Source organism: Lissotriton helveticus, chromosome 1_2 (genome assembly GCF_964261635.1).
Source record: "Lissotriton helveticus chromosome 1_2, aLisHel1.1, whole genome shotgun sequence".
NCBI lineage: Eukaryota > Metazoa > Chordata > Amphibia > Caudata > Salamandridae > Lissotriton > Lissotriton helveticus.
The window spans coordinates 123,270,428-123,287,402 of NC_136058.1; the positions used below are offsets into that span (position 1 = coordinate 123,270,428).

The window sequence follows — 16,975 nt, forward strand, 5'->3', positions numbered from 1 at the left end:
AAAAGTATTTTAAACGGTCTCCCCAATTCCACCAAATCACTTCATTAGATAAATCAATCTCCACGTTGTCTCGCTCGGCCCTCAAACTGAAGCACTCAACATTCTAAGGCAGCCTCACAATCAACAGAAGGACAATCCCTCGAAATAATTTTGCCCTAAAGAGTGGGAGACTCTTTTCATTCCTGGCCTCCAAACTAAGGAATGATCTTCCCCTCCATCTGATAGCTGAAGCAAATCACCTACGGTTTCGTACATGTTTGAAGATATGGCTGTGTCTGTAAATGATATTGCTTTTTCCGCTGCCCAGCGCCTGGACACCCTTGTCAAAACCGCACTTCATAAATTTAGCTCATCATCATGTAATAGTGTACTAGTTGATAACTTAAGGCTAGTGGTACACGCCTGGTTTAAAAGTACTCTATTTCTCAAATTTCCTCCTCCTGAAGCTACAGGAGGGATCAGGTAGCAGTAATAAAAGCCACACTAAGACTGTTAGAGAAGACCATCTAGAAACTCTAGCTGAACACTGGCCACTTGATTTCAGAAAGAACCGTAGTCTCAAGTGGAATGTGTAAGTAACAGAAGGTACCACATATTGCCATTCGGCCTATATATGTGAATTATTAGGCAATGGATCTCATCAAAGGAACTAAGGGTACATACATCAAGGTAATCATTTGCAATTACCAAATAGCGAATTTTAAAGATTTGCTATTTGGTAATCGCAAATGCATATGCATGAAGGATTACTAATAATCTTGTGAATCCTTAACATTCCCTAATAGCAATTCACAAATTCACTGCAGGCCTATTGGAAAGAATGGGAATGCATTCATAAATTGCGATTACCAAATTGGTAATTGCAAATTGCAAATGCTATTCCAAGGGCTTTAGGGGGCCTAAGGCCCCCCTGATGCACCTCCCCAAAAAGGTAATGTGTGCACATGTGCTTTGAAAAATGTATTAAAGTTGCACCTCCTCACAATATAGTATATGTATTAAGCACAATTTTGTACAGTCCATCCAATAAATGCCAATTCCTCCTCTTGGAATTTTTTGTATATTGTTCTTTTCATTTGATCAATCACAGTCAACTCGTTTCGTTCTGAAACCGGAACTTCTTCAGGGCATATAGTGTTCTTTATTACAAATCCGGACATACAGTTACATTTACTTCCTCTTCAAACGCGCAAAAGATGGATCCCATGTTTCATATGGTCCCTGTCATAATATTCTGACAGATTCAATCCAATTCTATTTTTCTTTTCTCAATGAATCCGTTTTTCACCTAGAGTGACAATCTTCTTCCCAAATGTAAATTACAAAGTCGCAATCAAAAGAGTAGTCTATATTCACTTCCCAGACCTGGCAAACATATACAGCCTTAAATATAGGTCCATCTGTCCAGCAAAAACTCCCGTACTATTGGGAAAAAACGCCAAATCCGCATACACACATGCCCATGCATTTTTCACAATTGTCCCTGTTTCCCCGGCCCATACTGAAGGATGTGCAGACTGACACCCCAGCCACAGGGTCTCCGTCGATTCCTCCAGTGCCACTGCTGAGTCTGCCGGCGCTGGATCCAGTCACAACGCTGGTCTCTGTTCCCGAAACAATGTCCTCACCCACCAGGCCTATGTTGCACTATGAAGTAACAAAGGTGCAACAAGGGATTGTACAGTAAGACCTTCAATCTCAGACTCTTCCTAGAATTGATTTCACAGCTGAGCCGTATCGCACCACCTATCGTTGCCTGTGAGCAATGCTGACATTTTTTCCAGATCCCTCTGTTTCCCCTCTTTCAGACCTGAAAATATTCTAAGGGTGAGGAATTTGCTGATAGAATATCCACTAGAAGGAGCGTCACCAAAGGAAAATTAGTTGTTCTTCTACGAATGTACTCCAAAAGCCTAGGAAATACCTTCATCTAACTTATCCAACACCTCTTTATCTGCTTTCCAAAAACTTTTACTTCCCTCCATCCTCTTCCCAGAATTTGCCCCTTTTTGGAGTCTGATGGAATTGTTTTGTTATGTTATTGTTGGAGGGGAATATTAGATTGTTCCATGTATAATGGTGGTCTTTGTTTTAAGAATGATTACTACTAGATTGATAACCTTTTTATAAAATTGTTCACTGATTTTTCATTCACCTGTATGTGCAAATGGACCTTGGTCTTTTTACCTGCTTGCTAATGCCTAAGTGATCCTACTCTGCACAGTGTTCCTTTTGTGAAGTACTCTGATGCTCCTAGGTCTTATACATACAATATCAAAACTCCCAATAAAACAATGAAGATCTGAACATTTGAAGCAGCATGGTGGGGCGGGGTGGGAGAGGGGGAGGCACTGTTCTCTGTATACACCCATCACAAGATCTGCTATACTATTTCATGATCTCTTTTTACCCTTTGCTTTTTAGTTAATAGAAGAGTTCAAAGACCAAATGCTACCCGAGAGAGACCCACGTCATCTTGTTGTCCAGAATGTTGTCGACCACTTGACCGAATGCAACAAGGACTTGCCAGCAATCTCAGAGACTAAATGGGTTGTCCATGTGGTTGACAAATCAGAAGTTAATGCTTTAGTTCTTCCGGTAAGCAAAATGAAAACTGAACTTTTAAAATGCCTGCTTTTCATGTTTTATTTAGATTTGCCTAAACGTTTCCCTTTCTAAAATGGCACATCATGTCCTCCAATAAATCCAGGGCACGAGTCGGGGGTACACGCGGGTGGACAGCGTCCTCCCACTTTTCACAAGGTGAACACTGTCCACCCTTCCAAGAATTTGTGCCCCACTGAACAATGTTCTGAACTCGTCCTGGTGTAAAATCCAAACAACAGGACACTTTCAGCAGCGCCTGCATGTTGTCTGCTTTCCATCTGCAACAAGCAACAAGGTGCAGGCGGGGACGGGCTTTCTTATACAAAACTCCTGCTGGGCCCATAACAAAGCAAAACCAAAGGGAATGATGGACGGAGTGTTGAACATTGCAAGCACTCCCCCCCCCCCCATCAGCTGATCTGGGTTTAATCCATCATCATTCTTTAGCTCACTCCGCCACCCCAGTTCAGACATGGCCATATGCAAATCAGTCTAACCCTTTGCCTCATGGGAACAGTCCAGGCCGAACTGCCAAGCCATGTCTTCCCTGGACCGGAAACAAGCATTCTGGGACCGGCTTCTATCTAATCAGACGTCATCATCCAGTCTAGCTTGAATCCAGTGGCAAAGTGAGCAAGGGACCCACATCTGGGCGTACCCTGCCAACTTAGGGCGAACAAAGCAAAACCTAAGGGGATGATGGACGGAGTGTTGAACATTGCAAGCACTCACCCCCCCCCCCCGTCAGCAGATCTGGGTTTAATCCATCATCATTCTTTAGCTCACTCCGCCACCCCAGTTCAGACATGGCCATATGCAAATCAGCCTGACCTTGTGCCTCATGGGAACAGTCCAGCCCGAACTGCCAAGCCATGTCTTCCCTGGACCGGAAACAAGCATTCTGGGACAGTTTCTGGCTAACTTTGCCATTGGATTCAAGATTGCTTGACTGATGAGGGTTATGAACCCGAAACCGGTCCCAGGATGCTTGTTTCTGGTCAGGGGAAGACATGGCTGGATGGATTAAACCCAGATACCTTGGGTGGGGGTGAGTGCTTGCAATGTTCATCACTCCGTCCATCATCCCCTTTGGTTTTACTAAATTCGCCCTAAGTTGGCAGGGTATGCCCAGCCGTGGGTCCCTTGCTCACTTTGCCACTGGATTCAAGGTAGCCTGGCTGAAGAGGGTTATGAACCCGAAACCGTTCCCAGGATGCTTGTTTCCGGTCCAGGAAAGACATGGCTTGGCAGTTCGGCTTGGCTTGTATAGCCCTACGCATTCCAATGCAGGGTGTCAGAACGCTTTACATCAACATGTGCATATTACATGTACAATACATTTTACATAAAACTGGGGGATTGCAAGGTGTAGAAGTTACATATCATCTTCCATAGCTCACTGTGCTATTGTTCTCGCAATGCGCTCAAACTAACACATGATAGACCTGCTAAACATATATATATTCACTGAAAAAACCATAGGTTATAGACCATATATAGTTAGGAATTAGCATTTAAAAAACCTTATTTGACTCACACAAAACCATTGAAATTCCATATATAGTTAGTTGCACTAACTATATATCGCGCACCCGCAATCCACTGCTGATGATGTCACATATTACATCATTCATGACATGGTCAGTGACATCACTGATGACATCACTGATGACATCTCATTTGACATCATTCTCGTGCTAATACGATAAACCTCTTCAGACTCTAATATAACCTTAGATACAGTGTATACAGACACTCACACACTGTCACTCATCCATGGAGTTACTCACACACCTTGTCAGTCATGCAAAGAAACAATCTCACCTCCATTTCCTCAACTATACAGTTATACACACCTTACTTATTCAAACATATACTAACACATATTTACTCTCTTATACAATCCCTGATACAAGTTCACAATGATCCATACAGCCACTCACACATTCAGTGGCTCTCATGCACAGTTATTTATATGTGCCAACTCTCACATGTATTGTGTTTTACATATGTACTTACTATGACATGTAGCATTGAGATATCCATTCACTCATCAATACACTCATGCACACAGTCAACTGCCCATGTAGCTGTTTCCACATGCACTCTTGAACTCATACACCTAGTGAATCAACTTCTCACACATCAATGCACAGAGTCACACACCTCCCAGCCACCCCCACACAAACTCAATCTCCCATACAAATACTTGGGCAACCAATCAATAACACATATAGCCTCTCGTATAGCTAATGAACAACACATGCAGCAGTTTACATCACAACAGACATACTGATGCACACATTCAGACAGTTTAGTCACTAACCCATGCATTTAGTACGACACATGTATTCACTCACTCATACAGTCAGTCACGCACCTACTAAATCCTTCATCCAGACACTTATACATCCACTCATTCTTCAATATGTAAGACATATTTTAACTTTACAGAAACATACAGTCACTGGATGTTGTCATCAGTGATGTCATCAGTGATGTCATTTGAGATGTCATCAGTGATGTCATCAGTGATGTCACTGACCATGTCATGAATGATGTAATATGTGACATCATCAGCAGTGGATTGCGGGTGCGCGATATATAGTTAGTGCAACTAACTATATATGGAATTTCAATGGTTTTGTGTGAGTAAAATAAGGTTTTTTAAATGCTAATTCCTAACTATATATGGTCTATAACCTATGGTTTTTTCAGTGAATTTTCAAGGTTTTGTAAATGCTAATTCCTAACTATATATGGTCTATAACCTATGGTTTTTTCAGTGAATTTCAATGGTTTTTTAATAGCAAATATCATAAGCTGTCGAATGTCAAGTACGTGGTAAGTGAAAACATTTTCGTGTTTATGCACACTGATCTGCTTTGAATGGTGCCCCCCCCCCTCATTTCTATTAGGAGTACTCTCTCTTTGCAGATAGTGAAAGGTAGTTAACGCAGGCCTTTGCCCCCGTTGTAATCCGTCGTGCCTGCTTCTCTCTCCATTTGATTGATTGTTATCCAAGTATTTACTGTTTTAGAATTAGTTCTCTTTGGTTCATTCTCTATTTACAAACAAACACAGAGTCGCAATACTCTGTTTAGTCTTTGCAGATAACGAAAAATCGTGTAAAAAAAAAGAAAAGGAATCGAGCAAAATCAGTAGGCCACTAATGGGATCTCTTTTTGACCTCGCTAAAATAGAAACATTAGGAACAACCCCTCATGACAAATACAAAACTAGTGAGATGAACTGAACTCCACACAATGATGGCTGCAAAACAGCTCGGCTCCGCCACCCACCCCGCCCAAAATAACGATAAAGAGCGGCTGCCATGATTGGTTGCGGAATGGCCACGACGGAGCTACGAAATGATGCTGCTCTCATGCTAACCCCAGCTTCAGTCTGAAACATCCAGAAACACTGTAGACTACCAATTCGATCAGTTCCGGTAGCGCCCCAATGTAACCCGGTAGAGAAGAACTAGCCCTCCCCTCTTTGACTGATGGTTCTTGTTGCCTGTCCCTTCTGTTCTCATTTAACAGAACTATTTAGCCTGCTGAAAGGGGTTGTGTTCCGACCGCTGGTTGGTGGAGACATTTTGACTATATTCTGGACCTGCGTTGTCGCGTAATGCGTCATATGACGCGCCGCGTTAGCGCATCCGGAAGTCATCCGGGGCGCGCAGCGCGTAACGTAAGCATAACAAGTCATGTGACTTGTTAATAAAACTTTTCATTGGTTCATTTTACTTTTCTTATTGTAATGATGAAAGGCTTGGTCATATGACCTAAAAATTACGCTTTTCATTACTTCCGAACATTATTTTTTCTTAAATATATGTTATAATGTTCCAGGCTAATGTACTTTCCCGGAAATTTTACAACTGTCCTGCAAGTAAAATATATTCTTTTTTCGAGAAAAAGAGCGTTTCTTCGTCCCATGATGGAGCCGTTGAGCAAAAGAGGGTCGACCTGCTGTCTTAGTCGCCGATACGCCTGAATATGAGATTCTTATCGATCACTTTATGTTGCAAGAATAGAAAACACAACAGCCCTTGACCATTTATCTTTACTGCGTTCCTTCGTATTATACCTTTTACCCTTCATGTAATTGGTCTGCTTTATTTCACTTGCCTTTTAATGATTCTAAAACAGTGACTATTATTACAAACTTTACCAATGTATATACTACTACCATGTTTTCTTTTAAAAACCTTTATTGTGAAAATTTCATTATACAAATACGAGCCTATAACCACGTGGGCCGGCCACGGAGCAAACTGTAATCGTATGTGATGAGTAGACATTTACACTGTAGAGGAACGTAACGGGCGGGCCATTAGGTTGCAAGAACTAAGGTGTCTAACAGTTACGGAATCGGTGGACGTACATTTTATAATTAAAATACGACAGGGCCAGTTACAATAAAATTATCTAGATATACATTTGCGGGCAAGTACCATGGGTGACGTTAATTCGAACTTTCAACAGTACAGTAATCAATAACACATCAGAACTTAATATCAATAGGGATGTCGAAATATTCAATCAATTCTCGTCCCCGCCCGCCATGTGCTTCAAAACTGCATACGTATCTCGTGATTTCAAGGTTCTGCAACCAGTACACAACAAGGAGTTACGAGTCCCATTTATTCCGGCGCCATTTTGGGCGAGGACGGGCAGGTCCAGGATATAGTCAAAATGTCTCTACCAACCATCGACTATGATGATGTTCATATGCTGTATTTATTAGAGTAACACTCATCTGTCCACATGAAATTAATTTGCCACAATCTAAACATGTCATTTTAATCTTTCCAAAGTTCTTCTAAATATTTGGGACCGTTTCCCTTGCCTCTGAAGCTCTCAGTGCCACTTCTTTGATGAATGTACTAGCAGGTCAGGGGTTCTCCTCCAAATCTCTCTTTTATGCAGCACTATAATTAATTGGTGCCACCTCTCCATATGACGATGCATGGTATAGTTACCACAACTATATTTTTTTTCGGTTCCTCTGGAGAGTTCATCGTGGCAGATGAAGCGTGTAACGTACCGGGCATTTACCTTTTTTTGCATGTACAGGAAAGGAAAAAAAAATCGAGCGTCCGAGTTCTAAGGTGTCCCAGGGCCATTTTAGTGGAGGACATGATACAGCGATAATGCCCTGGATAAGGACACTTCCTTCGGGCACCCCACGCCGTCTTTCGGCGCAGCATTGTAGGATGGCCACACCAGTGCGGCAACTTGCTAGACACCACCTCGGTGCCATCCGGATCTCGGCGCCCCACTGCAGATGAACTGCCTCCACATGGAGAAGCGGGAGAGGCTCGTTTGCGCCGCCTCCCCCCCCCCCCCCCCTTCGGGCACCCCACGCCGACTTTCGGCGCAGCATTGTAGGATGGCCACACCAGTGCGGCAACTTGCTGGACACCACCTCGGTGCCAACCGAATCTCAGCGCCTTGTGTTGTCTTCCATTCCGAAAATATTGTTGGCAGCATTTTGAAAGGAAAGATAAACAGCCGTTTGTGGCCCTCACTACACCGTTCTCCTAGTGAGTCTCACATTGTTACATTTAGGAAGAATGTTGAAGAGTAGTATGTTGAAAATCTGAAGCCATTGTTATACAAACTCTCAACCAGCCTTGGATGGAAAAATCCTGAAGAATGTACAAACTGAAAACCAGTTTTTGTCTGTATAGCATCAGCAGCAACGCTTGAGTCAGCTTTGTGTGAAGCCGCCATTTTGATTCAATCAATAGCGTCCCCCTGCACACATTCAGGGACCTGGTCGTGTCTTCAGGTCAAACGGATTGTGGGACAAGATGCACAAAGGAAAAGGAAAAAAGTTCCGCCGGACCCCGGGAGGTGGCCGCCTATGTCATGGGCGATCTTAGGCCACACCAGGGCAATAGTGAAGCTGCAGCAGGTGCAAATAAGCTTCAGACAGTGTTACAAGCGCTGCTCAGAACTCTCAACTATGACACCACCTCGGTGCCATCCGGATCTTGGCGCCTTGTGCTGGTTCCGGCCTATTCACACATCGGTCCGCTACTGACGCCACCTCACAGGCCAACGGGGCACCCCACGCCGACTTTCGGCGCAGCATTGTAGGATGGCCACACCAGTGCGGCAAATTGCTGGACACCACCTCGGTGCCATCCAGATCTCGGCGCGTTGTGCTGCCTTCGGCCTATTCGCCACAAGTGCGCACGCAACTCAGCTGCATAGCGAGTGAAACACCAAGGGGCGCCCCACTGCAGCCGAGGAACCTCCATCTTGGGGGCGACACACAGCATCACATTGCTTTCCAATGCAGTCAGATCCTCAAACAGCCCCCACTGACTGACGCGAACTCACAGGCCAACGGGGCGCCCCACGCCGACTTTCGGCGCAGCATTGTAGGATGGCCACACCAGTGCGGCAACTTGCTGGACACCACCTCGGTGCCATCCGGATCTTGGCGCGTTGTGCTGCCTTTGGCCCCATTTGCACATCAGTCCGCTACTGACGCCATCTCACAGGCTAATGGGGCGCCCCACGCCGACTTTCAGCATTGTAGGATGACCACACCAGTACAGCAACTTGCTAGACATCACCTCGGTGCCATCCGGATCTCGGCGCCCCACTGCAGATGAAGTGCCTCTCAACTATGAAACCACCACTGTGACATCCGGATCTTGGCGCGTTGTGCTGCCTTCGGCCTATTCGCACATCGGTCCGCTACTGACGCCATCTCACAGGCTAATGGGGCGACCCACGCCGAGTTTCAGCATTGTAGGATGACCACACCAGTACAGCAACTTGCTAGACATCACCTCGGTGCCATCCGAATCTTGGCATCTCAACGCCTAGTGGTATCTTCCATACAGAAAATATTGTTACGCTACCTTTGGCCCCATTCGCACATCAGTCCGCAACTTAGACATCACCTCGGTGCCATCCGGATCTTGGCATCTCAGCGCCTTGTGGTGTCAGTCAGAAAATATTGTTGCGCTGCCTTTGGCCCCATTCGCACATCAGTCCGCTACTGACACCATCTCACAGGCCAACAGGGCGCCCCACGCCGACTTTCAGCATTGTAGGATGGCCACACCAGTGCGGCAACTTACTAGACACCACCTCGGTGCCATCCGGATCTTGGCGCGTTGTGCTGCCTTCGGCCTATTCGCACATCGGTCCGCTACTGACGCAAACTCACAGGCCAACGGGGCGCCCCACGCCGACTTTCAACATTGTAGGATGGCCACACCAGTGCTGCAACTTGCTGGACACCACCTCGGTGCCATCCGGATCTTGGCGCGCTGTGTTGCCTTCGGCCTATTCGCACATCGGTCCGCTACTGACGCCGCCTCACGTGCCAACGTATTTTCTCCGCATTTTATACCTTATGCCGCATAACAGGTCATGTGACTTGTTTATAAAACTTTTCATTGGTTCATTTTACTTTTGGTTTCCTAATGATGGAAGGCTTGATCATATGACCTAAAAACAACACTTTTCATTGGATGAAAACTTTTTTTTTTTTCCAAACGATGAAAGCCCCACCTTGTTTCTGGATGTTTCAGACTGAAGCTGGCGTCAGCATGAGAGCACCACCATCTCGTAGCTCCGTCGTGGTCATTCCGCGAGCAATCATGGCAGCCGCTCCCCACCAGAAGCCTGCAGGAGTCGGGGCCCCCAAAACTTTTGATGAATTCTCAAGGCGGAGGGGACGCTTTCGAGAATGGGGTCCAAGACCTAGCAGACAAGCGTCCGATTTCCAAGGTGTCCCAGGGCCATTTCAGTGGACCAGGCCCAAAAAGGAAAGAGCCTGCCGCCATTTTGAGAGTCCTGTGACAGCCGCCTATCGCTGCACCGCAAGAGTGGGCGCAACTCAGCTGAATTGCGGCTTTTGACACAGTGGACCAAAAACGGACGGAATGGCAACTGAAACGGTAAAGGGGCGCCCCACTACAACAGATGACACTCCACCTGGAGAGGCCCGTTCACGCCGCCTCCCCCGGGGCGCCCCACGCCGTTATTCGGAGCAGCATTGTAGGATACCAAAACCAGTGCGGCAACTTACTGGACATCACCTTGGTGCCATCGTTCTGCTGCCTTGGAACTATTCGCACAACAGTTTGCTACTGAAGACCCACCCACGCCGTTATTTGCTGGGTGGCAACTTACTAGACATCACTTTCGTGTCATCTAGATTTCAGCGCGTTCTGCTGCCTTGGAACTATTCGCACAACAGTTTGCTACTGATGACCCACCCCCCGCGACGCCCCACGCCGGAAATCTGGACGTTGTGCTGCGTTGGGACTATTCGCACAGCCGACCGCTACTTCGTTGTTTTTCCCTAAAAATGTTTATATGTTATTACTATTTTTGTTTTCTTGTATATATTTATAAATTATTAAAGTTTTATAATCTTACTACTTTGTCGGAGTGCTATATATTTTTAATGTGACACATAATTGTAAAAACTTTGATGTACAAAGAGTCATCCCTGGAATCTTCCGCTTCACGCTCGGTCCCCTCCCCAATCACAATACAGGATGGTTTTCAGATAATAGCAACGCTTCTGCTGTGACGGATCTCATCGAGTGTGGGCCTTGATCTACTATAACTCCTTTGAAGAGGGGTGATTCTTTACAGCTGTGGCCATAAACTACATCTGCAGGGCTAGCTGATACCCTAGGACCAGCCTGGACAATCGGACACAGAGGAAAAGGAGTGTCAGAGGGTGCAGTAGTGAATAGGGCGAAAGGGAGGTGTCGGGCGGGCACAGGGTGTGATTCTCAGGAAAGAGCAGCGCAGATGGGGGGAGGTTTATTACCCATGCATAAGACAGAGAGCGGGGGTGACCACTGCCTGGGGGAGATGCTTGCGAGGGTGGGGAGCCATGCTAAGGATCGACAGCGTGCACAGAGTGGGTCTGGTCAAGGCATCTAAAATGGCTGCCGTGCACGACAAAAGTGTGGCATTTGAAAAAAGACAAGATGGCGCAGACAATGTTTTTCAACACTTCCTGATTTCCTTCGAATCGAACGTTAACAGACGTTGGGGCATATTACCAAAGTTAAGCGATATTTATCCCTAACGATGCATTGCAAAGATTTTTTTACCGTCAGAAATTATCGCAGATAAACCTTGCTATTATCAAAGTTTATCGCAAATACGATAAAAACCGACCGCAATGCATTAATATCGCTGAAAACTCAGCGATATTCATGCATTACCGAGCTAATCCTCTTAGCCATGTTATCCACCTCCCATAGGATAACATGGCTAAGAACTGCTCAGGGCAGCTGTTACTTTTTGGAGATATTCGCGCTTATCTCGAATATTTCCAAAAGTTGATAATAGGAGATAGCGATGTTAGCGACTGTTTCCAGTCGCTAACATCTTGGCATGCCCACTTTGCATGTCATTAGTGATAAATATCACTCACATGCAAAGTGGGGCCCAAGATGGTCGCTATCTCCTACTAGCCGTCGCTAACTGGTGTTAGCAACAGCTAGGTAATACAGATATAATTTTATCTCCGCGAAGCGGAGCGCTGTTACAGATATATATCTTGTTTTTGAACGTTAATTTCTCAAAATGCACTGAAGCACATATATTGAGACCTAGCAAAGGCACATCGGGCTACCAGTCCCTAATATTTTACCAAGTTTCGTGCAAATCCATTCAGCCGTTCGATTATTATTATTATTTATTTTTTTTGCCCCGCGGGGCCCTTTTAAAACCTCCACATCAAACCTAGGGGATCAGCGAGGATCTACTATGCCCCCTTATGGTCATTTGCCCCTTCGCTTTGGCCTCCTCTTGTCTCTCGATCCTACCGAGAGACAAGATGGCGGCCGCTACGGACTGTTTGGAATGTTTACAGACACCGGAGAGCCAATCAGCTTCGCTTCGCAAAGCTCCGTAACGCGAAAAGTACGCGAAGCGGTGCGCTGTTACAGATATATCTTTTTTTGAACGTTAATTTCTCAAAATCCACTGAAGCACATATATTGAGACCTAGCAAAGGCACATCGGGCTACCAGTCCCTACAATTTTGCCAAGTTTCGTGCAAATCCATTCAGCCGTAAGATTATTATTATAATTTTTTTTTTTTGCCCCGCGGGGCCCTTTTAAAACCTCCACATCAAACCTAGGGGGTCAGCGAGGATCTACTATTCCCCCTTATGGTCATTTGCCCCTTCGCTTTGGCCTCCTCTTGTCTCTCGATCCTACCGAGAGACAAGATGGCGGCCACTACGGACTGTTTGGAATGTTGACAGACGCCGGAGAACCAATCAGCTTCGCTTCACAAAGCTCCGTTGCGCGAAAAGTACGCGTCCTGGGCCGCTGCCCGGTCCGCTGTTACAGATATATATCTTTTTTTAAACGTTAATTTCTCAAAATCCACTGGAGCACATATATTGAGACCTACAAAAGGCACATCGGGCTACCAGTCCCTACAATTTTGCCAAGTTTCGTGCAAATCCATTCAGCCGTTCGGGCTAAAAGTGAGGCCAACCGCCCTATGGAAATTAACATGGGAAAAACGCGTTTTGGGACCCCCCTTTTTTCTCGGCCCCCCCTTGACGAACCCCCCCCAAATTTTCAAAGGCTGCTCAGAAACAAAATGTGCCATTTTCCTGAAAATTTCAGCCAATTCCGTCCACAAACGGCAAAGTTATTAGACATAGAATTTTAAAAAATCCCATAGAGAAAAAATCCTAACTATATATACCTACTGGCGACCGCCAGTAGGTAATATATATATATATATATGTGAGGGCTTAAGATCTGATGTCACTTCTTGTGAAGCCACTTCCTGTAAAGTCATGGCTTGTGATGCCACTTTCTAGGATGTCAATTCCTGTGATGCCATGTGTAATGTTGTGTGCCGTGATGTCGCGTGCCGTGATGTCACTTGCATACTGCCAATGTAGGTCAGTACCCCCCACTTGTGTTTTTTAGGACTTGTGCCCTGATTCCATCCTATACTTTTAGCTCTGCTAGCGAAGGCAATTTACTCTGTTCTTAGTATGGGAAGAATTGGGTTCTGGGTGATTGATTCCTATTACTGACAGTGCTTTTCAGAGCTAATAAGTATTGGACATATTCGCATAGCTGTTAGATGGTAATAACATTTGGTCAGCTTCTCTACTATATCTTTTCCACAAGCATCTGTAGGTATAAACCGGCATGATATAGTTTGGTCATAAGATCCCCACAGTTGCCTACTATAAATGTACTACTTAAATTCATAATTCATACCCCCATTTGGGTTTCAGGCATACTCTTTACTTATTGTGAAAATGTTTCATTGGAACTTACTATAAGTTTAATGTGCGACTAGCACTTCTGTAAAATAGAATAGGGTAGAGGCTCAACAATTCACTACAAAAAAGATCTTGAAGGATACTTCTGCAGATTCCTTACCTTGTGAAGGTATCCCTAGGTATCAGAGTGTAAACACAGTACTCCTGCATGCCAACCGGTAGCGTTCTGAGGCCTCGTAGTGACATCACTCCACTTCGTAGGTCATGAGTGGGGCAGCATGAAAGCACCACCAGGCACGCTGAAGTCACATCCTTTCTTTCCGCTCCTTCAGACGTGGCTCCAGAGCTCCTCTCGTCTTCTACATGTTTTTTCCACAAAATATTTATTTTCCTAAGTGCCCAAAGGGAAGTATGTCACCTCCCATAACAGCAGGGTTTAAACCTTGTAGATACTGTTCAAGCATATATCTGTGACAGATCCCCGAGAGGTATGACGGGGGTGCCTAGGGTCGGAGCGTGCCTCCCAGGGACTGTGATGACTGCACCCACATGAGCAGAGGGCCATACTTGACCTCGAGGCGAAATTTTATGTTGAGAAACATCAGAAGACTCCACTTAGTGACTTGTCAAAGTTGAAAGAAAGGTCCCTTTAGCACTCCTGAAGTATTTATTTCAGCAGAGTTTGAATCGCGGTCGAAGACTTCAGGTAAATCAAAGAAGAAGCACACAAATCCAAGTGGTAATCCGCCTCTTCCCACCTTTCTCGAACTCAAGAGAGGGCACAGGAGCATCAATATACCAGTCAGTCTTGCTCCAGAACTCCTGAAGTGCCAATTCCACATCTGGTCCCGATGCTACCCGAATTTCCAAGTCCATCAGGGATGGTGCAGCAGGTTAAGGCCTTTCGGGAGTCCATACTGCGCGTATTTGGCAAACTTGCAGTTCTCTTTGGCACACCTACAGGTCCCACGGCTCTGAGGATGCCACTATTCAAAGTCCTGCCGTCAGGTTGAACCTCGGTGACGTTTGTGTCTCTTAAACCTGTTTCAGATTCTGCACTGTCTCCCTTGACAGTGACACCAATGTCGCCAGTGCTAGAAGAGGCTCTGATGCCCAATTTGAGGCTGTTCCGATCCTACCAGAGCCTATCCAATAGACAACCCTTCTGGCTCCGACACAGTGCCTTTACCACACAGCAGAGTTCATATATTATATGAGCTCTTTGGATCTGATTCAAACAACAATGATAATGATGAAGGGGATTGATTTATCTCACAGTATGAGGAGGACAATTGGTATGAGGGCCAACATGATGCTAGTGGTCTGGACATCTCAGACACTGAATTTGTCTCTCCCCCTGGTCATTCCACAGAGAAGATTGCTTCTTTCGCTGTTGTCATGTGAACGGTAGCAGAGGTCCTTGGCCTGCAGCTCCCTACCAACGAGATAAAGACCAATATTCTCACTGAGGTCTTTCTGACTGTCCAGGCACTTACTGAACCTCCTCCCCTGACCTGTCCCAAACTAACAGTACATGAAAGTTTACCCTGCACCCCCTCTGATTAGTAGCAGAAGCCTCACTAGAGGCTTTCAGCATTATTGCAGCTTCAAGGATACTATCACCAAACAACATTGTAACACATGACATCTACTGCCACCTACCCATCGGCTGCTAACTTCGGCTCCAGCCATGGTTCAGGTACATCTCCTACCATTAATGCCTCTGGGCTTTAAAGGAGCCCTCTGTGGGGAGTTGTCTCAATTCACCTTTGGTTTGCTTATCTCCTGCAGTTAGTGGGTTACTAGTATTGTGCATGTTTCATAGAAAGCCGCAACAGTAGCCAGTCATGGTGATTCAAGATGTTGCTGACATGGCACCTCTCTAGCAATTCCACAGTGGATGTCTCTGTATGGTGTCATACACTTTAGTGCCCTGTGTTTGTGATTTATTATCAATGAAGTGAAGTGTCTAGGTGCACAGTTTAAAGTTTTCACAGATGCTAAACAGCCATATTGGTGGAGTGGCCTTGGATTGGTTGCCTGTGGTCCTTCATGTTTCTGTACATCCCCATGCTTGTCTGTTTCAGCTGATCCCAGGTGCTGTGTGATAGTAATTGGATTCTCCTCTTGGCTATGCACCCTCCCCCCCTTAGACAACTCCCTGCCATTGGACAGAGAAGATGAACATTCAGTATCATGCTTCATTCTTCCTAGGTATGGCTTGTCACTGCTGTAGTTTCTAGTCACCACTTCTAGGAACATCTCAATGGGAGTCGGGAGGGCGAGCAGCCAACCCTGGAGCTTTCCCACAACATCTCTTTCAACTCTCCTATCTTCTTTATCTGTAGTAACACCACGTGCGCATTACCCCAATAGGGTCAGCCAGTCCCACTTGAACCTTGTCCTCATCTCATGAATCAAGTTCCAGGTTGACAGTTTGATTTTCTGGAGGGTGCCAAAAGCAGCATATTCCTCTATCAAAAGGAATAAGCTGCTTCCCGGTCTCCTACACAGCTCACAGAGGCATAAGCTTGTCTCTCCCACACCGGTACATGCGTCCTGTCAGGCATTCCTGCTCCACGCAAGCGCTAACGGCCTTTCTGCTCACACTCATTTTGAGGTGAAGCCTCTGAACATACCCTACTTCGTTTGGTGTCTTCCTGCTCCAGAACATCTGAAAGAGGCCAACCCATTCCAATAGAAATTATAATATTGCTTGTAGGCATGAAAAAATGTAGACATTCGCCAGTACTGAAGAAACTCACTTGGCAAAATCCACCCTGTCTACATTAGGACACACTTTTCCCAATATTTCTGTTGGTAGACACCTGGGCACCCCGCTTGCCCCTTGCCTATGGCCTCCAGTTCCTGCTCGTTCCAGCCTGATCCAGTGATACTGGTGATGCACAGGTTTTCTCGCCCGGATTTTCCTGACCTGATTTTCCTACAACACTGTTCATCCTGCTGGCAGAAGCCCCACCACCCCAGGAACTACTTCATGTAGGCTGCAGGCACGCCTAAGGCAGGCCCTTCTGCGCTCAATCGTGTCTGGAATTTGAATTTGAATTTAAAAACATTTGTACAGCGCACTTTCACCCAGCG

At 45.6% G+C, this 16,975-nt stretch overlaps 1 protein-coding gene across 2 annotated transcripts in view; it reads left to right on the top strand.

Annotated features, from left to right (window-relative positions):
- The window catches only part of OMA1 (OMA1 zinc metallopeptidase), a 797,057-nt gene that overhangs the window by 233,774 nt on the left and 546,308 nt on the right, over positions 1 to 16,975 (top strand). For both annotated transcript variants that reach the window (XM_078669974.1, XM_078669983.1), the window contains exon 4: positions 2,425 to 2,598. In XM_078669974.1, the coding sequence (XP_078526100.1) occupies positions 2,425 to 2,598 (174 nt within the window). The remainder of the gene's footprint in view (positions 1 to 2,424; positions 2,599 to 16,975) is intronic.